Here is a 27266-nt window from a genome sequence, read left to right as displayed (position 1 = left end):
CATCCTTCTCTACTCTTCAATCTTTCAGTTCTGTGAACTTTTTTACGTTCTCGACACTCTTTCTTGTCCTGATCCAACTACACACCGCTAGCCGGTCTATTACAATCTTTTTCAACTTTTAACTTCTAAACCCCGTTCGATTCTTCGACACTCAGTAAACGTTGCTTCAATCAACCCTTTACAGCCTTCAAATCAGCAAACATGTCTTACTCCAAGATCCTTCTCATCTCCGCCGTTCTGGCCGCTGTCGAAGCCCGCTTCGGCCAGGAGCAGGTCCCCGTTCAAGCCGTCTCTTCTCTGCAGGCTGGCAACCCCGGTGAAGCCGCCACCCTCGCTGGAGGCATCCCGGGCGTTCTCCTCGCCGCCGCCGACCCTTGCGACAAGCTGACTCTCGCCGACAAGATTGCGGCCCTCGGTACCGGCGCCGATGTTCTCGAGGCTGCCAAGGGTGTCGTTGCCGCCGAGCAGAACTTCAACCCCTTCGTCGTCAGCGTTCCCAGCATCTGCGGCGATGCCTCTCTCCCCGCCACCGAGGCCCTCCGTGGCATCGTGCCCCTCGTCGACCCGGCCGTCACCGGATCCGATGCCGAGAACGCCAACTCGGCCACTTCTCTGACGAACCCTTTTGATGCCACTGGTCTGTCTGTCGCCGAGGTGATGCAGGCTCAGGGCTTCTCCAACTTCACCATCAAGGGCCAGGCTGCTGGTGGTGCTGCCGCCGGAGGCAATGCCAACGCCGGCAACAACAACGGCAATGCCAACACTGGTAACGCCAACACTGGTAACGCCAACAACAACCAGAATAACGGCAACAAGAACAACAACAACAATGCCGGCAATGCCAATGCCAACACCGGAAATGCCAACGCTGGAAGCTCCTGCGGCGGTGCTGCCAGCGGAAACGCTGGTGCGAGCAACAACACCGGTAACGCTAACACTGGCAACGCGAACAACAACAACAACCAGAACAACAACCAGAACCAGAACACTGGCAACAACAACGCCAACAACGGCAATGCCAACACTGGAAACGCCGGCAACGCCAACAACGGTGGAGCTGCCACCGGCGCCGCTGACTTCGGAAAGTGCACTCCCACTATTGACTTCCAGCTTGGCCGTGCTGGCCGCAAGGCTGATGAGGGAACCTTCTTGCCTACCGACCCCCTCGTTGCCCAGGGCCAACAGGATGCCCTCAACCCCAACATCATCATCAACCGCGTCTGCGATCAGCTTACTAACGTCTGCGAGGCCAACGATGCTGCCAAGACCCAGTGCCTGGACGCCAAGGCTCAGATTCTGGCCTCCGGTGACAAGAGCGAAGCTGTTGCTGCCACCTTCAACGGCCTCCTCGGATTCTAAGCGGAGAGGTAGCTGGCGGACTGGACGGGTCCTCAAGGCATTCGTTTTCTTTTATCTCTATAATTTTCATACCGGTCTAAAAATACCGAGGAGCATGGCATATGTATCTTGCGACAAAAGGGACTCTGGAGCTTGGTTTCACATGGCTGGGTTTGGCTGTCTTTGGACATGGTAGCTGGGTGTTCACGAGTAGGATGTTTGAATAAATTGGCTTGCCCGAACTAGTGTCCCACCTCATGCAATGTACTCGATGCGACATACTTTCTGTGAAGCAACTTAGCTCTTCCCGTTTACTCTCAAGTCCGTGTATTTTGGCCTATGTGAGTTGGGCTGAAAAGCGCTCTCTGAACTCTTGAATCGTCGGCGAAGCTCGGTGAGATTAAGCTTTAGCGGGCCCACGTGCCAAGCGAGATGAAGAAGCATCCGCTCTGCAGACGGTGCCCCTTTAGCGCGAAATTTTGTTGTCTCCTTTGACGAATGACTCGGCTTGGTCAATCGGCTCTTACCCACCCCTGACCCTCTCTCACCGACAATTTGTGAGCTGTGAAAAGGTTGAAAGGCTCCAAATATTGTGTTGACGGCAAAGTGTTTGACAGGCGTTTTGTGTGGATTTTTGCTACTGTTTTCTCTCAGGAAGTGGCTAGGGGAAAGGTCGAGTGAGTAATCAAGAGTTGACGACAACAAAATCAAGTCGACCCTGGCTGCGCAGATCTTTTGAACTTGGCAATCGCGATCTGGAAAGTTTAATCTATTTGCCGGCTCGGCGTCCAACGGTATTGACGACCTGGTTGAGATGTCAACAATCATAATGCCACAATCTGCGACGAACTCTCGTCAACGCTACCAGGATGAAGAAAACTCATCCAAGAGCGGGCTCCGGGCACTTTTACCACCTCTCAACTTCATAACACTGCATTATGCCTACTTCATCGGCACAACCCTCCTCGCATCGGCAATCTTCTACGCCTCGTCAAATCCACACGGCAGCATCAGCTATGTCGACTCGCTTTTCCTCGTCATCTCCGCCATGACGGAAGCCGGACTCAACACGGTCAACCTCAGCGAGATGACTGTGTGGCAACAGGTGATGCTATGGCTGCTTATCATTATCGGCAGTTCTGTCTGGGTATCGATATGGACGGTCGTGGCGAGGAAGCATGTCTTTGAAAAGAGCCTGCGGGTGGTCGCTCGTGCCCAAAAAGAAGGCAGCCGGCATGATGGGAGCCTGCCAGTGTCCAATAACAGTATTGCTGCAGCTCAAGGGAAAGGAGCTGCGAGCGGCACCGGCTTGATTGACGTAGAGACATCACCTCAACCTCGAACCGTGGGTAATCACATTACCATCGAGACCACCGGAAACATCAGCCGGCGTTCAACACCTTCGACCCTTTCAAACAAGACACCTACTCGGCCTTGGCTGTCCTTCCTCGGCGCTTCTAAAGAGGGCCGCAACTCCCAATTCCACTCCCTTACGGGGCCCGAACGCTCTCGTCTAGGAGGCCTCGAATACCGGGCCCTTCACCTGTTGTCCATCGTGGTCCCACTATATTCAGTGCTCTGGCAAGTACTAGGAAGTCTTGCTCTCGGAGCCTGGATCGCGAACAACATGCCTATAGTCGCAACATCTAACGGTGCAAATCCGTGGTGGGCAGGCATATTCTTCGCTGTCTCAGCATTCAACAACTCGGGGATGTCATTGCTGGACGCTAACGTAGTGCCCTTCCAGCAGGCATATTTCGTGCTCATAACCATGGGCTTACTCATCCTCGCGGGCAACACGGCATATCCGCTGTTTCTGAGACTTATCTTCTGGGCAGCATTGAAAATACTTCGTGCGACGACAGCCGAGGGAAAATTGGCCGAGCTGAAGAGCACATTGGAGTTCATCCTGAAGTACCCGCGTCGAGTTTACACCAATCTTTTCCCATCACGGCCGACGTGGTGGCTCCTATTCATGGTCCTCATGACGAATGGTATTGACTGGATGGCATTTGAGATTGAAGCTATTCCTGCTGGGGCTAGAGTGCTGGACGGTTTATTCCAAGCGTTAGGTATGTCACTCTTTTCCATCCACTACGAAAAAGACAACACTGACATAGTCGTAGCTGTCCGCTCTGGAGGTTTCTACGTAATCCCAATAGCCTCCGCCTATCCGGGGCTGCAGGTACTGTATGTCATCATGATGTACATCTCCGTGTATCCCGTGGTGATCACTATGCGGCACTCCAACGTCTACGAAGAGCGGTCTCTAGGGATCTATGACGACGATGAACCATCTCCAGTCTCTTCCCACCCGGGCGCGAAAATAGCTCAAAGCAGCACCGGTATTTTGACACACTTTCTACGCGAGAATCTAAGCTTTGCTGGTGTTGGTGCTGCTAAAACCGAGAAGAGAGGCAGCGGGTTTGAAACTCGAATGAGTTTCGTGAACCAGCAAATCCGTGGTCAACTAGCACACGATCTGTGGCTTCTCGCACTGGCTGTTCTCATTATCGTAACGATAGAGACGTCACACTTTCTGGAAGATCCGGTGCACTTTTCGGTTTTTAATGTCATATTTGAAGTGGTTTCGGGCTACGGCTGTGTTGGTATATCTGTTGGGCTTCCTAAAGATGCCATGAGTTTCTCTGGAGGATGGCATCCCGGGAGCAAACTAGTCTTATGTCTCGTCATGTTGAGAGGGCGTCATCGAGGTTTACCTGTGGCTCTGGACAGGGCTGTGCGATTGCCTGGACAGAGGCTGCTGGAGGAGGAAGAGGAAGATTGGAGACTGAGAGGGGCTAGGACCAGACATGAAGCGGCGTGAAAGGCTGCAAAATGCAAAAGCTATGCATGTTACACGCATACTTTATCTGGAGAGGAATAGTAAAGAATCGGAGAGTCCGTCGAAAGGACCAGACCTTTATCGCTGTCAGCCTTGCGCGGGCGTACTCGTACATTCAAGCTTGCAAACGAACCTTTGCTACAGTGTTTCGAATGTTTCTTAAGGCCGTAATTCTATGAAACTTTAGGGCGAAGCACATAGCCATAGGCCGTTTATTTACAGTACTTCTAAAGGCTGGGTGGATGTATACGACTAGCCTTGTCTCCTAAGTACCGATGCTAAGGAATCCCCAACTGCCTTTCACCTCAACTTTGCCTGAATCAGTCCGAGTCTCCACGGTTGCATTTCCCATGAAGTTGGAGGGATACACGAGGGGCTATAGGAGTGACACACTTCGGGGTGTACGACGCCACAGAGCCCATGCATGCTGGGAACGGTTAAGCAAAGACGTAATGTCGCAGCCACATGATCATCACCAAGACACAGCTGAAATACCTGTCTGGGAAGGAAATGTGGCCTGAAAAAGAACCATCTCGACTCACAAGGAGGTCTTTGGGAAGTAAGTCAAACCCCCCACTTCCTGGCACCCCCCTGTTTCTGGCACCCACAAAAACGATGGGATCACAACCCAACCTCCTCATTACTATTAACTATTGATCCTCAACCACACCCACTACAATACAACTGCCAGCCTCACTAGGGCATTCAGAGTCGCTGGATTCAGCCGTAATAACCTCCTTTTCACCCGCTTCGATTTGAGCCCGATGGATATCCCTGATGTTCGCAAACTTCGTGTTGGGATCGATCTGAACAGTCTTCCTCTTCCTAACTGCAGCGTTGGTAACTTGAGCCCTCAGGTGAGCCAGCTGCTGCTGGGCAGCTGCCAGTTGCCAGGCCTGCTCTGTGAAGCCTTTTTTCACCTTCCTGAACAGCAGCCGTTGAGTGCTGGTATCATTGTCGAGTTGGGTGTATAAGTGCAGTTGACCGCTGAGCTCTGCCAGCTTCCTGGGTGTCGACCAGACCACTGCAGAGGAAGCAGAATCCCATGGCTCAACAGGGGTAGTTTGTTGACCATTATGGCATCGCTTTTGCCCCGACTGGTTGGTTTGGGTGTGGTGGGCTTAGAAGGCTCAGGTAATACCATAGGGTTCATCAGGGGCTTAACCATCGCTACAGGGTGTAGACCAGTCCACTTCCAACCACTTCTGATGTTCGAGACTGATAGACCAGCAAGTCGAGCCTTCTGGTAACAGTCCAGGAAGTTCCTTTTACCTATAATGGTAGAGTCGTTCCATTGAGACAAGTAACCGAGCTCCTTCCGATAGGCTGACTTAACAGGGCTGAAGACAGACTGGTCAAGTGGCTGGAGGACATGAGAGGAGTGTGGTGGTAAGAACAGTAAATGGATTGTTAATATAGCAATTCCACATGAAGTCTGTCGTCGTATGACCCCATGCCCATCCACAATCAACAGTCGAGCCTCGCCCTCAGCCTCGCATAGTCTGTGGGATAAACACTTCTCTAACCATTCAATGGCAGTTAAGTCTGTAGTCCAGCCATTATCTGTTGCTGTAAACTCCCACCCATCGTATGGAACCAGATGTAATGGAAACCACTGTTGTTGGACCGTCTTCCTTGAAAATGATAAGAGGACGAAGTGCCCTACCCAAGGCTGAGATACACTCAATGATAGAGACCCATGCCCTCGACCCAGGTTGTTTCTTGCGAACAGACGTCGTCTCAGCCATGCCCAGCACTAACCCATTAGCCTGACCCTCGAGGATGCCAGTCTCATCCATATTATATCTGTTGGCTGGTTTGATGTCCTTGATCTCAGGGATAGCAAGGAACTTAAACCAGTTCCTAATGACCTCAGTAGATGCCCCATTAACGCGTCTAGAATCGATGGAACGACTTCTCTGAACCTTAATGATAGGGTTCCTTCTCACGAAGGCATAGATCCAGCCTTTCCTAATGGTTTGGTATCCCCAGCAGCAGCCAGAACTCGCTCTGCGAATTCCTTCACCTGTTGGTGCGTTGGTGCGAGGCCCAGCGAAGCCTGAATGCGAACCCATTGTGCCAGCTTACTCTCCTGGTCAGGAGACAGCCTCTGCCAGTCAGCAAAAGCCACTTTCCTAGTCTGACCACCTTGGAGACGTAGTTGGAGGGTTGATCGTGGTATCCCATACTCCAATGAGGCTCTCTTTTGACTCTTGCCGTTTGAGATGTCCTCGAGAGCCTGACGAAGCTGATCTTCGGTATATTGAGGCATTAGATATAGAAGAAGGTATGTGCAAAAAATGAGCCCATTTGGACTCGAATTGAAAATGTTGTGATAAAAGGAGGTTGGGGGTGGGCATTGCGTTGTGGTGGATTTTCGCGTTTTTGTGGGTGCCAGAAACAGGGGGGTGCCGGGAAGTGGGGGGTTTGACTTACTGGGTAGAGCCGTTGACTTGGGACGCCTCTGTTAAACTGTTTCTTTGAGACTTGCCATCAGCCAACCAAATAACTGAAGTCAGAGAACTCAATGCATCTTGATGACCATATCAGTTGCTGCCTAAGATGTATCATTGGGATGTTGACACGCTAATCATCCCTTCGGGCGGCACTCGTCAGCGCCCCCCGTTTTCGTACCGGTCAAACGGCTCTGACCAGCGATGTTGGCTCACGCGGTGGCTGTCACGCTTTGAACGCCACGTAGGCCCTCAATTTTACCTCTTTCTGGTCTACCAGCAGACTCAAGAACGTAGAATAGATACTAAGGTGTGGAATGAAAGAACGTCCGCATTGCGACATCACTACCACAGCCTGCCCGAGGCGACCAGATTATGTACCTTGTGTGACTTGCTTGTCACAGTGAGTAGGTTCCTTCTTCTTCGACATTTCGCCAAATCTACGGTTTTCAGTGCGGTTTAGCACATAAGTAGCTTTCACGAATACAACCATGGGGTCATAGTCTGATGTAGAAAAAACCAAAACCTCAAGGAATAAGCTCGTTAGGCATGAGAGGGAAGATTGACACGCAACGCTATACGTTTCTAATAGACCGTAACTGTCGCAAGCTACCATAATTCTCACTACTGTGAATGGACACCAGACTGGGCAGGCTATTGACCTTAGTTACGTTGAAGGCATCTATCATCTTAGCAAAGTAGTGGTATGCGTACGCAAGACAAAGCTACGTTACTTGCTCCTCATGGCCATCAAAGAAACGCATGATGGGCACACACCCAGAGAATGCGCCTCTGAATCAAGACAAGCTATGCCATGGACCAATGGGGAACAGAGCACTTCCCAAGAACGACGGTCAGTCCGTTTTCGACGTTACACCATTTAGTTAAACGCTACTGTTGTCAACGGCACAAGGCTCATAATTGGCTAGAGGTCAGTAGATGTGGAGACCAATGTCTTTAAGGTGCCTCACGTTTGATACAAAGGTGGACTGGTCAGACAGAGGGGACACCAGGAGAAGAGTGGCTTGGCATAAGGTAAAGTAAGTACTCAATTAGCCTACCTCATTTAGGAAGATAAGCTCGGACAAAGCAAACAGCTCTTGAAAGAAATCGAAATGGATTTGCTGTTGTCTCCTTTGCTTGCGCACTGGCCTGAATACTGTGCAGACCTTGGTGTTTGGAGACTCAAGTACCTTACCTTACATTATCGCCGAGTTGTCTTGATGTTGGAAACAGTCATAAATACTCTCAACTCCACTTTAGCAGTCGGAGTAGATTCTTCATCTATCAAGCTCTCAATTGAAGCTCTATATCGAAAACAAAAGTGGACTTCATCATTCGGAACAAAATCACCACGCATATACCTGCAGCGGTCATCATTCAAGGATATCGTGAGTCTTGTGCTTGTCTTCGAATTTTAGCTCACTCGAGAGTTCTTCTTCTATGAAGATAGAAGTTACAGATGACTTTGGCTTGAATGGACCGAACTCTAACAGACCTTCAACTCTAGGGCCTAGTACTACCGTTTAAGAGCAGAACTCGATGGAGATAGTTCGAAGAACCCTTGCCCACCGAAAGTTGAACGACACTGTCTTTGTAGCTGCGAGGGCCGTGATCTGTCTTATCGTTGTTCTCGATAGCCACACGCTAACCTTGTCATCGACGATTCACCGAGTAACTACCTTGGTGCTGTCTTATGATATGGTCATGGAGTTTCGGAACGGTTTTCGAATGCCAAGAGACGGCGATAGAACCCGGGTTGATACTCAAACGGGATTTTATTACGCTTCGGCTATATGGATCGCGGTTTTCGATAATGACGATTCTCTTTGGATTCTCAAAATCATCCAGATTTTGGTGCTTTTGGGCGACTGGTTACAGCAAAAGCAAGCTAGGACCACTCATGGAGCATCAATCCTGGTACTCTTTCTATTCATGAACCATCATATACTTTTTCAACAAGTAAGTATTCCAGTTGTTTGGACATTGCCATCATAAACAAGATGCTGACTATTGAAGCATGTTGATGGCCCTGGAGACTCATCCCTTTCGGACCTGCCTCGAAGAGATGTCTCTTTCGAGTTGTGCAAGCTCAACACAACACAAGAAGCTAATGGTGAGCGGTCTGCTTAATTTCCCTTCTGTCTCTAATTGCGAAGTCGATGCTCAAACCCTTTCCTATTCCCGTTATGCTGGTGCTGCTATATGTACCTGTCTCTATTTCCCGCCTGCGGTCGAGCAATCAGGATAGACTGTGCTAACTCACCCCTTAGGAGACAAGCGTGCAGGTGAGGGCTGGGCTCGTTCAGAAATCACATCTCTGATTTCAACACTTGTAACGCCCCTTGTGGGACCGGCTGTGGGAGCATTCTGGGGCTCAATCTTTGCCTTTGCGAGCCCCAAAATCCTGCAGAAGATATGTAAAGCGTTGAAAGATTGGCAGATATCTAGACCGGTGACCTCAGGAGCCCGTTGGGCAATGGACTCTGCGCGACCAATCATTCCATCTATCCCTGCACAGATGGAAGCCGGCACTCGGATTACAGCCATGCAAAACGTCCATCCAAGTATACACGTCATCCAACCCCCTGCAACGGTAAGTCGCTCACATCCCACAATGCGGTTCAGTAGCTAATCTTCGAGACATCAGGTCAGGGCTTCAAGGAGCCGCACATTCTTTGGCCGCTGGTGATCGAGATTTATTGCAGCTGAGCATCAGCAACGCGTCGGATTTGGTCATTCATCGGTTATTCTGTGATGTATATTAGTCTTTCTCACTGTTTTTCTTCTTGGACGATGTGATAGATCATTGATACGTTCTTTGCTGTTGTATCGCTTTCAATCTACGCGAACAATATCTTGTCTGGGGTAGAACACATTCGCCGGCCACTCTCAGACTTATACCAAGAATGATTTATTCGATACTTGCATTCATCCTGTCCCCTCGTCCAACGACACTGGTCTGACGGCCAAAAATGACATGGCTATCTGATATGCTCCATATCTAACTGAAAAGTTCTCTCTTACTTATCATTCCCTTTCCTCCCGAAATTTGCAAGTATCATTCTTGTGGCGGGCGAGATTATCATCTCTTGTAAATCCCCCACCGCAGTCGGTGCACATGTGCTTCTTCGGATTTTCCCTCTTCTTGTGCAAGGCGTCTCTATGTCGTTTTAGATCTCTCGAGGTAGCGAACCTCTCTGGACACAGTGTTGGAAATGCCCTTGCCATGGGGAAAAGACATTGATAAGGCCTCAGGTGGATGTCTCGGTGTCTCCTGGATGGAATTATTACATTTCTTGGACTGTTGGGGCCCATGTGGATTACTCACGTAAGATCCCGAGCTTGTTCAAACACCTCTCCACAAGGCTCGCACACATGTTGGATCTCATATGCCATTTGAGCAGCCCGGGCCGTTGCCTCTTCATCAGTCATAGCTGACCCCACCGGAACCTGCGAAAGCCGCTGATCGCGTTGGGGGTTTCCCCATGGCAGCAATCCACCCTCAGGAGCCTAGAGCTCTGAAGATTTGGTTACGGAAGGATGGCCAAGAGAGACGAGGTGATGGGCTTGGTTATTCAAGGCAGGCCCGTGGAAAGCATTGGGTAGACCGAGTGTGCCATGAGATGTCGGACCCAATTCGTACAAGTGTTGGTCGTCCTCAGAGAGAGCCTCCGACTGCCATGCTGTGTTCAAAGAATAGAACATGTCTTCTGACTCGCCATCATCAACTTCTACGCGCTGCATCTTGGCGAATACCAGTCCTGTTGCACACATATGGGGGTCAGTAGAGCCCCCGATTCAGGATGGGCAAGAGTACATACACCCACGGCCTGATTTGGCGACAGCTTAAGTCAGAGCAGCAACGCCGTTGGTGAACAGATAATTTCGTATCGACTTTTTTTAGTCCTGTGGGTTGAGTCAGTGGTCTATGGTCACTCGTGAGAAAGGCCTCCCGCAGTAGCTGATATTATAGGGTGGTGATACATACTAAGGTAGTTCAATGATGCACAAGAAATTTGAGAAATTGATATGTGAGGTATTAGTGAAGATAGCAAAGCCAAAAACAAAAACCAGGGAATCCGTACTTAAATGTGCGCAATACAGCAGTCTTTCCAATGAAGTCCCCTGGGGACCGCACATCAGTCAGCACGCGTAAGATCTGCCCTTACGAACTGTCGTGTACTGTTTGCTCCGGCGAAAGTGGGTTACTACCTGCAGGAGTGATGCCATGCACTGACAGACCTGCCAGCAAAATCAATATTAGGGACTTGGAATCACTCGTAGTCTCCTCCAAAACTTGGTAGCTATTGATGGTGTTGTCATCCTGCTTCGTAATAGGCAAGGAAGTAAAGTCCCACAAGGACGCTCGACCAACCATTTGTCGCTACAGCATGAAAATGCATATTGATTGTCATCTTCCTCTTTCTTTTAGGCTAGCTCAGAGAAAATGCATATTGATTGTCATCTTCCTCTTTCTTTTAGGCTAGCTCAGAGAGCCTTGGAGTTGGCCTCCGGCATTAGCTTCAAAAGTGTACATGAGTGTGAACCAATTAGAGCAAGCCTTGCGTCGAAGGAGCCGTAGTTTAGAGTGTATCCGGGGTGTCGCAACTGACTTCTATTGTCAGTTCATTGAGTAAAAGTCCTGTTTAAACCCAGCCAATGATCTAGACGTCCTTCTAATTGAAGGAAAAGAAGTACGATTGTCATAGCCCTCAAGACTGGATTGCTAGGCGGTGAGAATTTCAAGTGGGAGCCACTCAAGCAGAGAGGGCAGCATCATTTTGACCAGGCTAACTATGTCCTGAACGCGCAAAGGTATCAAAAGTCGGAATCCGATGTGAATGGATGTTGCTAAGAGATGTCGAAATCTTACGAAATCATTCAGAAATGTATAAATATGAATTTCTTTTATTGACTGACTACCGATATCCAGAATAATTGTAAGGAAGACTTGAGAGGGCTAAGAATTCTTAAATGCAGTGCGACGCAGTGACGTGATAATCAACATCTCAAATTCATAAACGCAAACTACAACGAGAAATACAAAGCAATATAAACGCATTGCCTAAATTATCAACCCATCGTAAATGCATACCCGCTATAGCCTCTCGATTAATGCTGCTTCTGCTGATGGCGGTGCAGGTTATCGGCCCTTGTGAATGTTTCGTTGCACTCGGGACAATCGAAGTCGCCTCTTCCAATGCCATGGTTGGCCTTGTGTCGGTCCAAACCCTTCTTATCCGCAAATCTTGCAGTACAGTTATCAACTGTACAAGCGCATGGCTTGCTATGCTTCCTCATGTGTCGACTGAGGGTCTAATGTCAGAAATACCGTGCAGGTATGGAAGCAGTGAGGTGTATGAACTTACTTGAGCTCATGCTTCTTCTCATAGCTTTTGGTACACTTTGGGTCCCCGGTACAAACGAAACGAAGTTGATGCGGTTGTTGTGGAGGATTCGACTGAAGGGGCGGAGCGGCGGCAGTATCGAGGGTCTGAACCGCCTCTTGAGCGTACATTTCGGCATCCATATCGTTCCAAAATTCTAGTCCCTGTGATAATGGCTGATTGGAATTGACGCCGTGCGGAGATTCACCCCGAAACGCCTAGAGCGCTTGAGATGCGGCTCCAGACGACTGATATTCAGATTGCGTGGCGTAGTAATCGGGGCTGAATGAGCTCGTTTGCGTGTGAGATAACAGTGAAGGATCAATGAGATCGTCAGACGTAGGGGCGTAGGCGTTGTTTATGTAACCACTTGTGTTTGGCAGCCAACCCCATGGCTCATTGGCCCCAGAATAGTCGTGGGTTGCCCGTGAGGTTCCGTGGTGTTGAGACTCCCGACGCATGACAGTGTTTGGACTTGAGCTTGTTCTCTCGGGGCAGTATCCGGTACTTAGATGATTCTACTGGCTCGTTCTTTCGTATCGCTGTACGTGACCTAGAGCAAACTTGGTTAAACATCTGCTGCAGTGGTGCCCTGACTTCTTGAACATGACATACCTCTTGGAGTTCCGAGCAAAGCTTGGAATTACCAAAGCAAATTGTTCTTCTATGGGGGATAATATTGAAGTCAAGCTGACAAGGTGTCGTTAGCGCAGGCCTCCCGCAGTGTTTCTTTGGTTCCACAGCGGTGAATATCCTCAATTAGAACCATAGAGGTTGACACACAAATCAAAGAAAGGTTATGGAAACATGTCAGTACTCACGGCTTTCCAAACACAGGTTTATCTTCCGAAAAGTATAAGTCTTCTCAAACGGGTCGAGATAATACAGCGATGGATGGTGTGCATGAAGTACTATGTCAGGAGAAGAAGACTGCGCTCAACTCATCAGATTTAATATGAAAGCGTGTAGAATGCCACAGGTGGTGTATTTGACCAGAACAAGAGGCCCCTTTTAAAGTATTTCCATCTTTCAGAGATCGAATATCTATGCAATCTCGAACGGCTTGATTAGAAGAACTCGGCTTTTACACTTCTTTCTTTTTCTTCCAACTTCTCTTGACATGCTCGTTACCTATTCTCTCTAGCAGCGAATCATTCGTCGCCCGACATTCAATCAGAGCGGCACTACTCGCGCATGCTGCAAAGATTGGCTGGAGTGTTGGCTATACTTCCAACGCACGTTGTCTTAGTGGAGAAAGAATTCGGTGAACCTGTCGCGTGCGGATGGCTTGATGAGATGGGACTAACGTACTTTGCAGCCGGTTGCAGGTCAGGATGCGGGAGGCCAACCATCCTCACGAGCACGGTGACCAATTAGCATGAAGTGGAAGGCTCTACTGACGCCTCAAAGTTGTTGGAACATTCAGGCGACCGGTTTGCTGCCTAACTAGATAAGTAACCAACAGAAGATATTCGGGATGACATCAGGATGCCTTGTAATATGCCTCAAAGCATTGTACCAGCCTTGGGCATTAGCAGTCGCTCCTCCTGGCTCGAATGGCACCATGGTTTAACACCAAGACCCGACATGTGGCATATGAACCTCAGGACCAACCATTGCTCAGAAGCTCGATTGTCGGCCTCCGCGGCCTCCCACTTTTATGCAATCAGCTGCACACTAGTGCCATTTAATCAATTGGTGTGGCTGCAAAATGAACAGCTGGCTATCAGCAAATCCGTGAGATATGTTGGTGAGGCCAACAACCTAGGTTGCGAGTTGGCGACCAACGCATATGCGCGCGGGACTTCCTTTCCGATTACTTTGTCAAGTTTTGCGCTTACTCGGCGATGTTTGGCCCCCTCGGGCCGCTGTGAGCGCTTTGAACGCTACTTTGTGTGCCATGCGTGAACTCTTGTGTACTTGCTTAAACAACCAAGATTCCCTCGAATTTTGAAAGAAACTTACGCGTCGTTCATGTTTAAGTAGTGCGGACAGCACATTTAGCCAGCTCCTCACTTGATGTATTGCTAAGTATCTCATTCCTTGGCAACGTACTATTCCGACTCAATCCATTTCCTTTTCTTAGCTTCATTCAAATGGCCAAAGAGAAATCCACGATGCGAAGTCCTGCTAGGGGATCGGGGCGAAGTGAGATATTGTCATCCCAATTCTTGTGAAAATTCTGACTAATCTGATGCCACATTGACAGAGATGGTGACGGCCGACGGCCTGGATCACCCCATCAGTCTCGAGCTCTGCAAAAGGCTGAACAGATTCTACGAAGCCTTGATACTGCTTTCAAGTCTGATGCAGGCTTGTTCGCGCAATGGACAGCAACCATACAAAGCTCCGAGCGATGTTTCTGAACCAGGAGATAATTATAGAATGACCCAGGAATGCCTCATGAATAAGCTGGCGCAGCTGTGCGACAATCGACGGGGAGGCGACACTGTCACAGCTGTGGCCATCATCCAGTTACCTGACTGTTTGGTCTATGCCTTTGCGTCCAACCAGAGATCTCCTAAAGAGATCAAGGAAGCAGAGACATTTCTTCTGGATCTCTTCGAATACTTGAGTCAAACGAGTGCAAGTTCGTCCGATTTCATGGAAGACGCCACTTCGAAACCGGCCAGCTCTATACTAGAAAAGATTTTGGCTTTCAATCACGAGCGAGTCCAGTGCTACCGCATTGGTCTGGTTCAAGGGCTCACAAAGTGCATTGAAGATTGCGATAGGCGTGGGTCTGTGCATGGTGAGCCTCGAAATTCAAAGACGACTAGCTGTTCTAATGCCCCTTGGAGATATTACGGTCAAACAAGCATTACTGAGGCTTCAAAGCGTGGCCGACAGATCAATAAACTCAGCTAGAAACACCTCTCCTCCAGGTAATGATCAAACCTCTCTATAATCAGAGTCTTGGTGAATCTTGCTTAACTCATCGACTAGTTGCAGAGAAAAGCTCGCAAGACGACGAAGCACTTGTCCGGGCAGCTGCAGACCTACGACAATCACTGATCTACCATTCCATCGTCGACAGAGGGAAACTGGGAAGGTTTGACGAATCACCCCATTGGGCTGAACTGCAACATTTCATCGGTCGCCTTGTCTCTTACCTGAGAGCGACTCAGACTATCTTCGTGGCACGAAGGCGTCACCCAGAGCTTTTCGACATTGACAGCATCAAGATCAAGTTTATCGCCTCAAGCAAGCCACTGCCCAACCCGATGAACGCATTCCAGGCCGGCCTCAACCCCTTGCAACGACAAACAGTACGCTCCGCGCATGATTTAATACCGCGAATGACGGGAGATGCGAGTATGATTGAGACGTACAGTCAATACGCGGACGAGCTCCAAGTATGCAAGCTCGATGAGCTGATCGCGGCTCAGTGCTGCAAATCCAACCCAAGAGGTTTCCGACCGATTGTGCACAGTGAGGTCCTTCTTCTAGATTGGCTTCGCAAACAGTTTGCAGAGGACATGCACTCAATCCCTTTCTACGAAGGTAACAAATACATCGGTTGCAGCAAGCCCACCTGTCGACTTTGTGAGTACTATTTCGCTGCTCACAGCAGCGGCGTCAGAGTCCGCTCCCCTCACCGCAATGTATACCGAAACTGGGCTGTTCCCGATACTTTGGTAGAGGGAGAAAGCTCACGATACAAAGACAAAATCATTGATGCGGTTTTGGTTAAGGTCCGCGAAGACGCTCTCACTGCGCTCAGGGAGAAAGTTTGTGTGAGGAAGAGATTCGACTCTAACACGTACTCGTCGATGCCGACATGTCAATCGCTTACTGGCATCTCAATCACCTTAGATGACCTGTCGTCTCGGATCGGAGGCCTGTCCATCTCGTCTCAAGTGCACTCGCGCGTCTACCCGTCTGTCGTGAAGAGCATATATGTATCGAGCAACGTTGAAGACACTTGTAGCGTCGCTGATCACGGGGAAGACGGTGGTAGCGATGATGAAAGTGGTGGTGTACTAGTATTCTCTGGTCGTAATAGGCGTCCTTAGAAGTCGTGTTGGTGTGTCGCTGTCGCAACAGTATCCTTTGGCCTTCCCGAGCTCTGATGGTAACAACATCGAAGGTCGACGTATCCAACAGTCCTGACCAAGGTAGTCTTTCATACGTTAGCCTCTTTCTTTTCAAAATGCTTCAAGTTATATGAGCTACCTGATATATCTTCATGCCAGTACATGTACCTAAGCTACCTTATGAATGAATGCCGTTGAAAAGTTTGGGTTCCTGTTAACCCCCACATTGAAGTAAGATCAAATGTTGTTGGGTGGCATCGCCACCTTCCTGAAGAGGAAACTGCAAAACGCAAGATGTGTCCGGGATGAATTTGCGCCTTGAAAGCCTGTATACCTTCGTTTGACGAAAACGCGCCGTTTCAATTTCTTTTCCAATTCTATACCTGAGGAAGGATGAATATTCTACTTGTCGCACAATTACGAAAACATATAACATCACGCGTTGTTATGTGTCGTCCTTTCCATCCCCGATGGCTTCGTTCACCGGGTGGAAATCCCACCAGTTTTGGCTGCGCCAAGCATCGTATTGCGAGACTATTGCTTGCTAGCGCCCTGGCATGCTCACATAAGCTTGGAGGCTCACCGACTCCACATTGACAACAGGTTAATGAAACTGACCATTAACGCACAAGATTGTGAGTGCGGATGGAGCTTTAAGAGGCAGTTAATACAACCTTGGACCGCCGGCCCGGGCTTCCAAGAAGAGAATGCACGACACCGATGGGTGGGAGCCCGGGGTATAATGTGGTGCCGCGGGGTCTTGAAAACGCCATCGCTCGACGTATGCCTCTCCGTGTTCAGCCCCCCTGGCCCGGCCCGCGAGCGGGGGAAACATTGAACATTTGGCGACCGCCAAGTTCCGTTGTGAGAGGTCAGCATTTTCTAGCGGATCTGAGGAAAACGCATGAGTGACGCCACGGCCCGCATCTATGCTACTGCACAGTGGCATCCTCTGTGCCCGGGTCGCATGAAATTTCAGCTGAGTGTAGTTGGATCGAACCACACGCAACCTGGGCTTCTGCGGCCAAGAGCCTGGCGCAACTGAACACGAAAATTCAGCATGTTGAGTGTATTCTGGATGGCATATAGAATGGAGGTGGTCCGCCAGTCGTCGCAACTTTTGATCGTCAGCTCATCTGGTGGACAGGGGGTTGCCAAGGACGCCCATTCAATCATTCGTTACCAAGATCTTGAGCCAGACGCTGAGAGACACGCACAAGATGGTCCAATTCAAGGCTTACAGTATCTTGGCTGGGGCCCACGGGGTAGTAGCTGCTGTTGCCGCTGCCTGTATATCTGATCTCCTCGTGGACGACTTCTCCAGCTCGTTCACAACGAACAGAAATAATCTTGGCTCATGGACTTCAGGTAAGATACCACAAATTCATCGGTAGCGTCCTATACTTCGGGTGGAATTGGCAATGATTCCCCACAAAAAAGCTGTCCAAGAGTCTCGAATGACCAACATATTGTTCAATAGATGATGCGAGCATGACCAGCATCTCCGCAGCTGGTGGCATCCTAAGCTTCACTCCGAAGAGCGGAGCTTACTACTACGAGACGTTCCCCTGCCAAGCATTGCAGACCGACCTGTACACACACATCCAACTTGACATCAAGGCACCAGTGTCAGGCGCAGCCTTCACAACCGAGCTGAACTCCGCCTCAAGCTGCTCAGCGACGACTAGCTCAAAAACGTCCTTCCGAGTCACTGGTCTAACCGGCGGCTGGCAGACGCTGCGCATCCCATTGAGTAGCTTTGCTGCCGGAAATCTCAATGCTGCCTTGTCGTTTGTCGTTGGGTCGTTTTCGTCTACCCAGGAATGGCAGCTTGACAAGATCTCGTTTGTCTGTGCTCAGGGGTCATCAGCAACTTCGACTTGTAAGTGATAACTAGCCGGGTTGGGATCAGACCGGAAATCATCCCGCTTATTGCTGACATAAACCGAACAGTCACCACGATTACTACAGTTACGCAGGCCCCTACAAGCTCGGTGCCATCTCCGACCCAGTCGAACAACCCATCATGCTCGGCGCTTCTGGTAGATGACTGGGCGTCACAATCACGCCTTGATTTCTTGCAGTACAACTCACTTCTGCTGCCGACAGGAGATGACGGAACAATGCAATCTAAGGTCGTTGGCAATCATCATATAACATTGAATCCGAAGGACACTTCTTCATACTTCTTCACTCAGGTCGGATGCTTGGATGCTTCGAAGTATGGTGGAATCTCACTCCGGATCAATGCTCCGGCTGGAACAACATTCAAGATCGAGTTGACTTCCAAGACGACGTGTGAGGGTGAGGTGACAGCGTATTCATCTCAGACAACCGCGCAACTGGGCTGGACCTTTGACGGAACCGAGAAGCTCTACAGCTTCCCCTGGTCAAAATTCAGCGGAGTCAACCTCAGCAAACTGAGATCCATCGTTCTCGAAGCGCCGACACGTCCCATCACACTAGGCCCGCTGGCACTTTACTGCGGAAGCACCCCGACTGGTTGGGTAGTGCCCACGGCCACCACCCCAACGGGGCCATCTCAGACCGTCCCGGCGCCAGCTGCTACGATCTCTGGGCTTGTGATTGACACGTTTGCCAACGCAAACACGAACTCGCTTGGTTTCTGGCACGGTGGCGATGAGTTGGATCTTACTTGGGGTTCGAACCGCGTCACAATCGTTGCCTCGGCTCCAGACTACGCCTTCACTAGCCTAATGAGCGGGGGATGTCGGGATTTGCGCAGTCAAAGTGGATCGTACTTACACATCACCTACTCGGGTCATACCAAGTTCTCCATCTCATTGCAACAGCACAATTCACAATGCAATGATGGCGTGGCACCATATCCTGAAACGAGAGACAGTTTGGAAGCAAGCCGGTACGCGACCACGAGCAGCGACATCTACATCCCCATCTCCCACTTCAACATCAACTTTCAGCGTGTCGCCAGTATAGCCATTAGGGGTATTTACAGTACTGAACCAGTGGCCCTGACGAAGATTGAGATCGTGCCCTTCATCCCTTCAGGGGTAAGCATCCCTCAGAAGCTGCCCTCAGGAACCCTTGTCTTTGCCTGCACGAGGCCCAACTCTTTCGCGTTCGGCATCGACGACGGAAACCCGAAATATGCCGCCAGACTAGCGCAAATAATCCGCGACGCAGGGATAAAAGTAACCTTCTTTGCCGTCGGCGCAGTACTTGAGAACCCCTCGACTGGTATGGCCAGCCTTTACCAACAGCTCAAGAGCGAGGGCCACCAGATTGCACTGCACTCCTACACTCACCCAAGAATGGAAGGACTGCCCGACACTGAGAGCATCGACTGGGAGTACAATGAAGATTACAGGGTGATGACGAACCTCTTTGGGGAGAGATCGAACTACTTCCGCCCTCCGTACGGCGTCGAAGGGGCGCGCATGCGTCAGCGCTGGGCGGCTGCCTCCGGATCAGACAAGGCGTACCTTATCAACTGGAGCGTCGATGTGCAGGACTGGCTGTGGGCCGAGACGAGCACGCCAGAGAAGCAGGTTGATTCATTCAACGCCGACGTTGCCAAGGGAGGGAACCTGGTGGTTATGCACTTCTCGTACAACACAACAGTCGAGTACTTCCCAGAATTTATCAGGCAGGCCAAGGCTACCGGTAAGCAGATCATGAGGATTGATCAGTGTATGGAGGACCCGAACGCACCTCCGCTGTGAATGCGGAGATGCCGGAGAGTGAGCGGAGATCGGGGAAGTTCTGGCAACGGCCTTCTCATCCGTAACCTTCCTATCCATACATGCAGCATATGATTGATAGGTGATTGATACTGATAGTTATACGAATGACTTCATCCCATCAGTCGAACGAGTTCCCTATGTCGCGGAAAGTTGCCCTCGCCAGTGTGCGAGGGTACAGTTCAAGCTTTTGTTAAGTACCTAGTATGAGGTGGTGATTCCAATTCAGCTGACTGAACCAACGAGTCACCGCCACCACCATTCAAACGACTGATGAACCTGTCGGCTTGTACTAAATCGCTAGTATACTGCCAAGACAATATTTCATCCATGTGCTAGAATTTAGAAATCGTGACAATCCGTCTCGTGGCCGAATCGTTGGCCAAGTCTGCCACAAGTTCTAAGGTGGACCTGGGAAACTTGAGTTGCGCACAAAGAGGGGCCGAAAAGGAGTGAGGATCCGCACTCCCAAATGGACACGCCAATAATATGACCTAAAAAAAAAACACAATCGAGGTTACGTGATTGTATCCTTGTAAGCTTGGTAGACTTTTTCTACATAAGACAATATAGTAAGGTAGGTCATGATAGCAGGAGGTGGTTGACAACTTCGCCCTTTGTCGAATAAGACGTAACCGTGCAAGGTGGCAGTGCTCTTTTCAGCGAATCCCCACAACCGAACGACGCTAATGCAGCCGGATGACATTTAAGCTTGGCTGTGATACCCTGCCGTTCGGCAAGGATGTTGAGTTTAAATTTTGATGCAGCTTGATGACACTGACGGCATTGTGAACTTGGCCCGCCCCTGCCCGTGCTCTATTGCGCCTGTGTCCAAAGAATAGCCCCGAACTTTCGGCTACTAGAAGAAGTTCGTCTTTCGTTCATCTGGCAAAAGAGCATGATTTCATGGTGTAATTATGAAGTCCATATTCCGAGGGATAAGAAGCGGCCTTGCTCGACAGTAAGTCTTGAGTGAACATTCTTTCAGACCAGTCGAGTGGCTAAATTCAAAGAAGATCATAGGAGGATCATAGATATGGTGATCACAGCGCAGCGAATACTCACTGCGTGGTAATTACTGAACCCACCTCAGTCGTAAGTTGGCGACCAGGGGGTAGCATTGGCAGCATCGCCGAAAATGGGGCCTCTAGGTACCTTATATCGCAATTCCTTTTTACTTGTACGCACACGGCATTACCAATCATGCGTAACTCGATGAGGCCTTAAGGCTTGTGTTCTGGGGCTGACGCGTGGCACTTTGATGATATCGGCCCTTTCGCATAGTGAACTGCCTCATTCGAATATGACATCAACGGCGATCCATGGTGGTAACTCGGACCAGAACAGTTCCCGCAATGCTGGCTATAAATCAGCGAGGAAATAATTTGAACAGGATGTATTTTCATCCAGATCATACCCTCTTCATCCCAAGATCCTGTCTCTATCTTGCCTATCAACCCACCTTGGACAAACATCATGAAGATCTCTGGAAGTAGCACTGCTGCACTTGCTCTCGCGGGCACGAAGGTAGCATCCGCTCAAAACCTTTCTTATGGAGCCGACAACTTCTACCGCAGCGACATTGTGACGGTGCAGCCAATCACCTTCCCATCTCAGAACCAGTTCACCGTTGCGGGAAACCTCTTCATCCGCAACAACGCCAGCCGCTCACTCACCGCCCCAGCCATCATCGTCGGCCATCCCATGGGCGCAACCAAGGAGCAGAGCGCCAACCTCTACGCCACAAAGCTCGCTGAGCAAGGCTTCGTCACCGTTTCCATCGACATCCCCTTCTGGGGCGGCAGCGATGGCGAGCCACGCAACGCCGTTTATCCTGATCTCTACTCAGAGGCCTTCAGCGCAGCAGTCGATTACCTCGGTCTCCAGGACTTTGTTGACCGTGAACGTATCGGTGGTCTAGGCATCTGCGGTAGCGGTAGCTTTGTCATTAGCGCTGCTAAGATCGACCCCCGCCTCAAGGCCATCGCGACCTCCAGCATGTACGACATGGGATCTGCCGCCCGTAACGGTCTGCGCCACGGAGTGAGCCTTGAGCAGCGCAAGGAACTCATTGCTAGCGCGGCCGCCCAGCGTTGGGTTGAGGCGGCTGGTGGCGAAACTGTATACGTTGGCGGAACCCCCCACGTGCTGACCAACGCGTCGACGGCGGTTGATCGTGAGTTCTACGACTTTTATCGCACCCAGCGCGGCGAGTTTACTCCGGAGAACACGACGGCGAACCTCACTACGCACCCTACTCTCTCCAGCAACACCAAGTTCATGAACTTTTACCCATTCAACGACATCGAGACGATTTCGCCGCGCCCGTTGTTGTTTGTCTCAGGCGACCAGGCCCACTCCCGCGAGTTTAGCGAGGATGCCTACGCACGTGCTGCTGAGCCGAAGGAGCTGGTTTGGGTTCCTGGTGCGGGACATGTTGATCTCTACGATCGTGTGGAGCTTATCCCCTTCGATAAGCTCACTCAGTTCTTCCAGAAGAACCTGGCTGCCAATGCAACGAGCTTGAGGGCGCAGTAGAATACAAATCCCGAAAGTACAGGCTATAGTCTCTCGCGCCTATGAGTCATAGGTTTCAATGAGAAGTGCGCTCGATGGAGTGGCAGAGTTGTAGAAAGGAGTGAAACATTCTTGTGCCAGTCGCTTGGTACGGAAGTCAACCTGAACTGCGGAATTTCTCTGCCATGGGATAATAGGTTAATCTACGAGTAGATTTCTTCAATTCCATCAATCTAGTCTTACATGAGGTCTTTCACATGTGCCCAATAAGCTAATTTTTCTTTATCAATGCTTCGCGTGCTGCTCATGAATTTCATTCCCCAACACAATCCCCACTTATCCCGGCCGTGAGCCGGCACTCATTACCCCACTTTCGGTGTTGCTGGCCCGAAGCAAAAGTCCGGGCGTTATCCCAAACGCATATTCCCAGTTCCTCATGTCTTATCTAGGTAGAGAACTATGATATTAATTCAATCTGTAATTTGCAACGATTGCATTGTGTAGTAGGGGGTTTAAATACTTTCTTCAATTCCTCCTTTTACCCTTATTACTGCTTTACTTACCTAAGGTCCCTTGAGGTATCTTAGGGTACTCACCTCTCACCGACGCCTTTCTGCACTGATATATACAGCCAACTTAATATGCTTGAGTACTCACTATCATTCGAGCGCCATTTGAGTCTCATCAAGTGATAATGTGTTGTTAACCTGGAGGTTGGAAGATCAATCAACTGGTCACGTACGGTACTTGGCAATTACTCGGAGAAGACAACGGGAGAGGCTGTTTTTGGGCCTCGGTAAGGTTTCTAAAAGTTTCTGCACACTTGATCATCTGCGGATGAAAAGGGCAACGAGCAAATATCTTCCTTGCCGGCAAAACCTGGTAATTTTTCCACGCGAATTTGAACCCTTCATCCGAATTGGCCTGAGCAGTTCATCACAATGACGAGGAAGGTCCATGTTGGCGGAGAACTTGCCCCGCAGCGATTGATCGCCGATCTCCCGCACATTTGGGGACATTCAGGCCCCCCTCATGCGGGGTAGCTGTCTTGATTGGGGAAGAAGCTGCCCCTGGCGACGAACGCCTTCGACGTCATCACCCGGTCATTGACGCCGGAGCTTTCATTCCAGCCCGGTCTGGCTCCTGCTTCCTCCTCCACTTTCCCAGGCCATTGGCACTTGCCATGTCACTTTTCAGCTCTTTGCAGATGGCAGGGACGACAGGGGTACGGTTTGCGCGAGTCCGGCAGGCGGAAGGAGCTCCTTCGCCTTGGTCTTCAGCTGCACCTGCCGTCGTCATTCAGACTCCAATTGCGTTTGAAGCACGTGTGACGAGCTTCGCCCCTGTCCACTTGTCCTCCGTCGCTGGTCCGACGCTAGCCATAGGCGAGAGGGAGGAGGCAATTGAGAATTCTTTCTCGTCCCTTCAAAAATCTGCTGTTTGCTCTCTTCTTTTCCAATTTCCCTATTGACCTACTACTTCCCGATACCATCTTTCAACCTTTCTTCCTTCAATTCCCCCAACTTTGAAGTTGGTGACCCTTCTGACTGTACACAACTTGCCATCATAATACCATCCTTTCACCAGACCGCCAAGATGATGTCCGCAAGACCTCTCGTTCGCTCGACGCTCCCCAGAGCTACCCGAGCTGTTCGCGCACCCCGCCAGCAGCTCCGTTTCCAGTCGACGACCACCTCGTCTTCAACAGGCGGAAGCAGCTCTCACTTCGGAGCCGGTGTTGCTGGTGGCCTTGCTGGTGCTGGTATCTTCTACGCCCTCTACTCCTTCACACCCGCTGGTCGCGCTGCCTCAAAGGTCAACAAGGCTGCCAAGGAGGCCGAGAAGAAGTACACAGCCGCCGCCCAGAAGCTGCAAGAAAACACACCCTCTACCGATGAAGCTATCGACTACATCAAGCAATTCGCTTACTCCTACGTTGGCTGGATCCCTGGTGGCCGCTCCTACGTCGACTCTGCTTTCAATGACTTCGAGACCGTCCGCAAGAACCACAAGGAAGAGGCCGACAAGATTGTTGATGACGCTTACAAGCAGTTCCAAGAGGTCGCCAAGGCCGGCCTGAGCCTCGAGGCCGTCCACAAGGCGTACGAGGTCCTCGCAGACATCACCCAGAAGCTCGCAAGCCTTGGAGGTGACGCCATTGGAGACATTCTCGACAACCACCCCCAATTGAAGGAGAAGCTCGGAGGCAATATTGACCAGCTCAAGGACTTGGGAGACAAGTACGGCCCTGAGGCCAAGAAGCAGGTCGACGAGACATGGAAGCAAGTCAAGGATGTCTTGGCTGGCGGTCTCACTGCCAGCAACTTCGACAAGGTGCGCAAGCTCATCGAGGAGAAGATTCAGCAGGTTCAGAAGCTTGGTGATGAGGCCTGGAAGAAGGCGCTCGAGGAGGCCAAGCCCTACCTTGACAAGAACCCCAAGGTTAAGGAGCTGATTGAGAAGAATGCCGACGCGCTCAAGAAGGGCAACGCCAAGGAGCTCTTCGAGAAGGCGAAGAAGGCTACCGAATCCGGAGACCTCGGAGGCCTCGAGAGCTATGTCACCGATGCCGTCGACAAGGCCAAGTCAAAGGGCTCTCAAATCGGCGAGAGCTTTGGTCTCGACCAGTACTTCAAGATGATCCCCGACGGAGACAAGATCATCCCCAAGCTGAAGCAGCTCCGCGAGGTCGCAGATAAGCACAAAGAGGAGGGAGAAAAGCTCTTCAAGGAGACCATTGAGGAGGTAAAGAAGGTCCTTGAGGCTAAGTCGAAGAAGGCGGAGGAGATCGCCGAAAAGGCTAAGAAAGATGCCAAATAAGGGACTCTCCGGCGTTCCTGCAACTGATACCCCCATCAAGACGTCTCGGTGGACAAAGACTTGTACAATAATACTTCAAGAGCATTTCCTGTGTAGCAAAAAGTCAACGGCTGGGATCACCCCCATTTAATCGCCCATGGTTCTGTGAAGTGTGAATCTGTATTGAGAAATTATATGCTTAGGTATTAAATATGCTTCGCACCCGTTCTCCTCCGTGTTCAGAACTGTGGCTTGTACAACACCCGTTCTTTCAGCAATCGAGGTGTATCCGGGTCATGGCTAGGAAGAACAACCACATCACTCTGTTTCGCAAACGCCTTGATCTTCCGCAAGCTGTCCAACGCCGACATAGGGTCGTCATTAATACCATCCGGCTCTTCCTTATCCAGCAAATCAATACCATAGCTCGCGTCCCCGAGCAAGCAGTACGTCGACGTTGTTCCGTCCTCGTTATCACCATACACGACAAGCGAAATGTGGCCGGGAACGTGACCGGGTGTATGCACCGCCACAATCTTCCCATCAGCCGTGATCCGGCCAGACGTTTCCCACGGCCCCACGGCCCCGGCCGAGAAATCCACAAGGGTAGGCTGGAATCCTTCCGGCCAGTGCTGTGGCACGCACCCCGCAAGCGTCGCGGTCACAGGGCTATTCCCGAACGCGGCCCAGTGCTCCTTGCTCACAAACACAGGGATATCCGGCGCGGCAGTCTTCAGAGCGTTCAATCCGCCTGCGTGGTCGCCGTGGAGGTGACTGAGCACGATGGCCTGCAGATCCCTCGGTTCCACGCCGAGACGCTGCAACTGCTGCACGATGCCGTCTTCGGGCTTGATGTCCACGCTGCTGAACATCTTTGTCGGGGATAAGTAGGGGAGGTAGCCCGGGTCGTTGAAGCAGGGGGACTCGCCCGTGTCGAAGAGGATTGGCCCATCTGGGTGGGCGATGAGGAAAACACCGATGGGGAGGGGTTCCGTCCATTGGCGGTTTGCGATGCAGCGGAAGCGGCGCAGGGTGACGAATTGGTCGAGGTAGGATGTTACCGGTTGGCTTTTCATGGGTAGTTTGATGCGGACTGAGCCGGTTGAGAGGAAGGTCAGGCTGACCCTCTTTTGTGCGTCTGCACCCATGTTGGAGGTTGTGTTGGAGGTGATTGATAGGTCTGATGCACAATAGATTTTCAGAAATCAAGATTGAGCCGTAGACCGTTGGGAATTTATTCAAGATGCTTGTCTTGTTTGACTTTGAGATTTGAAGCTTTCGATTCATAAGCTGAACGGCCTACGCCTTTGTGTGCCGAGATCCCACATGTACCGAATGCCGGTTGGCGCCCCATTCAATCCCGGCTCTAAGCCAGAATGGATCAGCTAGCGAAACAAGCTTTCCGCGAGCGATTCTTGACGATGGTATGCACGTTGACGATCATTTGAACGGTATAAGGAACTCCTCATTCATGTTCTACCGTCTTGATTGATGGTGTGTGCAGCACTTGAAACGTAAAAAGCCAGAGAGAAGGGAACCTAACTGACGTGTACGCATCGTCAAGATCTTACTCATTCTACCTTATCTCTCTTCACCATCAGGATCATTCAGATACCAAGTTGAATCAGACCCATCAAGCTCCTTCATCGATATCCCATTCCCTAGATACGTGAACCGATTTCTTTTCTTCTCATACACATAATCCCAATCCTCGCCTCTGAAGTTCTCCAACATGTGGAAAAAGTGGATTCTACTCCCGGGATGCAGCGCCGTGACAGGTCCATCCACAGCACCGCCCTTGAACCAGGATCTGCAGGACCCTGCCCACGCTGTTCGCGGCATGAAGGCTTGAGTATGTTCGTGAAGCTCATTGACTGCGTCGAGGCTTGGACTGATGGATTTGATGCCCTCAGTTTGGCATTTCTTGATGATGCCGGCGATGTACTTTGCGAGCAGCTCGGTTATCGTGAAGACGCTGCCGTGACCGATAGGGGCGTTGGGACCGAGAAAGACTGCGCCATTTGTTAGCACAGTGATGCGAACATCGATGGCACTGCCATGTATTCACAACATGATCTTACCAAAGTAATTAGGCATATCGGGAACCGCGCAAGACATGTAAGCTTTCGGTATATCCTTGGCCCAGATATCCTGGAGATTTGTAG

The 27266-nt window shown here is 50.5% G+C and overlaps 8 protein-coding genes across 8 annotated transcripts; 6 read left to right on the top strand and 2 right to left on the bottom strand.

Annotated features, from left to right (window-relative positions):
- Positions 1-201: 201 nt before the first annotated feature.
- Positions 202-1359, top strand: HER10_EVM0011098 (uncharacterized protein; the record flags this gene model as incomplete). The annotated part of the gene is made up of 1 exon (XM_035480538.1): positions 202-1359. The coding sequence occupies one exon, from the start codon at positions 202-204 to the stop codon at positions 1357-1359; it is 1158 nt and encodes a 385-aa protein (XP_035337681.1).
- Positions 1360-2167: 808 nt separating this feature from the next.
- Positions 2168-4165, top strand: HER10_EVM0002177 (cation transporter; the record flags this gene model as incomplete). Its single annotated transcript, XM_035471902.1, has 2 exons — positions 2168-3410; positions 3465-4165. The coding sequence occupies 2 exons, from the start codon at positions 2168-2170 to the stop codon at positions 4163-4165; spliced, it is 1944 nt and encodes a 647-aa protein (XP_035336954.1).
- Positions 4166-14237: 10072 nt separating this feature from the next.
- Positions 14238-16042, top strand: HER10_EVM0004434 (uncharacterized protein; the record flags this gene model as incomplete). Its single annotated transcript, XM_035474079.1, has 3 exons — positions 14238-14778; positions 14895-14984; positions 15018-16042. The coding sequence occupies 3 exons, from the start codon at positions 14238-14240 to the stop codon at positions 16040-16042; spliced, it is 1656 nt and encodes a 551-aa protein (XP_035337126.1).
- A 1177-nt stretch (positions 16043-17219) lies between these two features.
- HER10_EVM0000797 (polysaccharide deacetylase) lies at positions 17220-19767 on the top strand (the record flags this gene model as incomplete). The annotated part of the gene is made up of 3 exons (XM_035470565.1): positions 17220-17431; positions 17544-17945; positions 18017-19767. Exons 1-3 carry the CDS (start codon positions 17284-17286, stop codon positions 19765-19767), a joined length of 2301 nt encoding a protein of 766 aa, XP_035336840.1. The 5' UTR covers positions 17220-17283.
- Positions 19768-21261: 1494 nt separating this feature from the next.
- HER10_EVM0009958 (uncharacterized protein) lies at positions 21262-22323 on the top strand (the record flags this gene model as incomplete). Its single annotated transcript, XM_035479429.1, has 2 exons — positions 21262-21729; positions 21766-22323. 2 exons carry the CDS (start codon positions 21262-21264, stop codon positions 22321-22323), a joined length of 1026 nt encoding a protein of 341 aa, XP_035337588.1.
- Positions 22324-23489: 1166 nt separating this feature from the next.
- HER10_EVM0010712 (uncharacterized protein) lies at positions 23490-25233 on the top strand. Its single transcript, XM_035480164.1, has one exon. It carries the CDS (start codon positions 23899-23901, stop codon positions 25120-25122), a length of 1224 nt encoding a protein of 407 aa, XP_035337649.1. The 5' UTR covers positions 23490-23898; the 3' UTR covers positions 25123-25233.
- Positions 25234-25340: 107 nt separating this feature from the next.
- On the bottom strand, positions 25341-26249 carry HER10_EVM0011422 (metallo-beta-lactamase superfamily protein; the record flags this gene model as incomplete). The annotated part of the gene is made up of 1 exon (XM_035480855.1): positions 25341-26249. The coding sequence occupies one exon, from the start codon at positions 26247-26249 to the stop codon at positions 25341-25343; it is 909 nt and encodes a 302-aa protein (XP_035337709.1).
- A 433-nt stretch (positions 26250-26682) lies between these two features.
- On the bottom strand, positions 26683-27219 carry HER10_EVM0005713 (monooxygenase; the record flags this gene model as incomplete). The annotated part of the gene is made up of 2 exons (XM_035475318.1): positions 26683-27113; positions 27183-27219. The coding sequence occupies 2 exons, from the start codon at positions 27217-27219 to the stop codon at positions 26683-26685; spliced, it is 468 nt and encodes a 155-aa protein (XP_035337231.1).
- Positions 27220-27266: the final 47 nt, after the last annotated feature.

The sequence above is a fragment of the Colletotrichum scovillei genome (genome assembly GCF_011075155.1).
Source record: "Colletotrichum scovillei strain TJNH1 chromosome Unknown Contig00002, whole genome shotgun sequence".
NCBI classification, from domain to species: Eukaryota; Fungi; Ascomycota; class Sordariomycetes; order Glomerellales; family Glomerellaceae; genus Colletotrichum; species Colletotrichum scovillei.
Note: the sequence above shows the minus strand (reverse complement) of the source record. Positions and strands in the feature narration are given on the sequence as shown.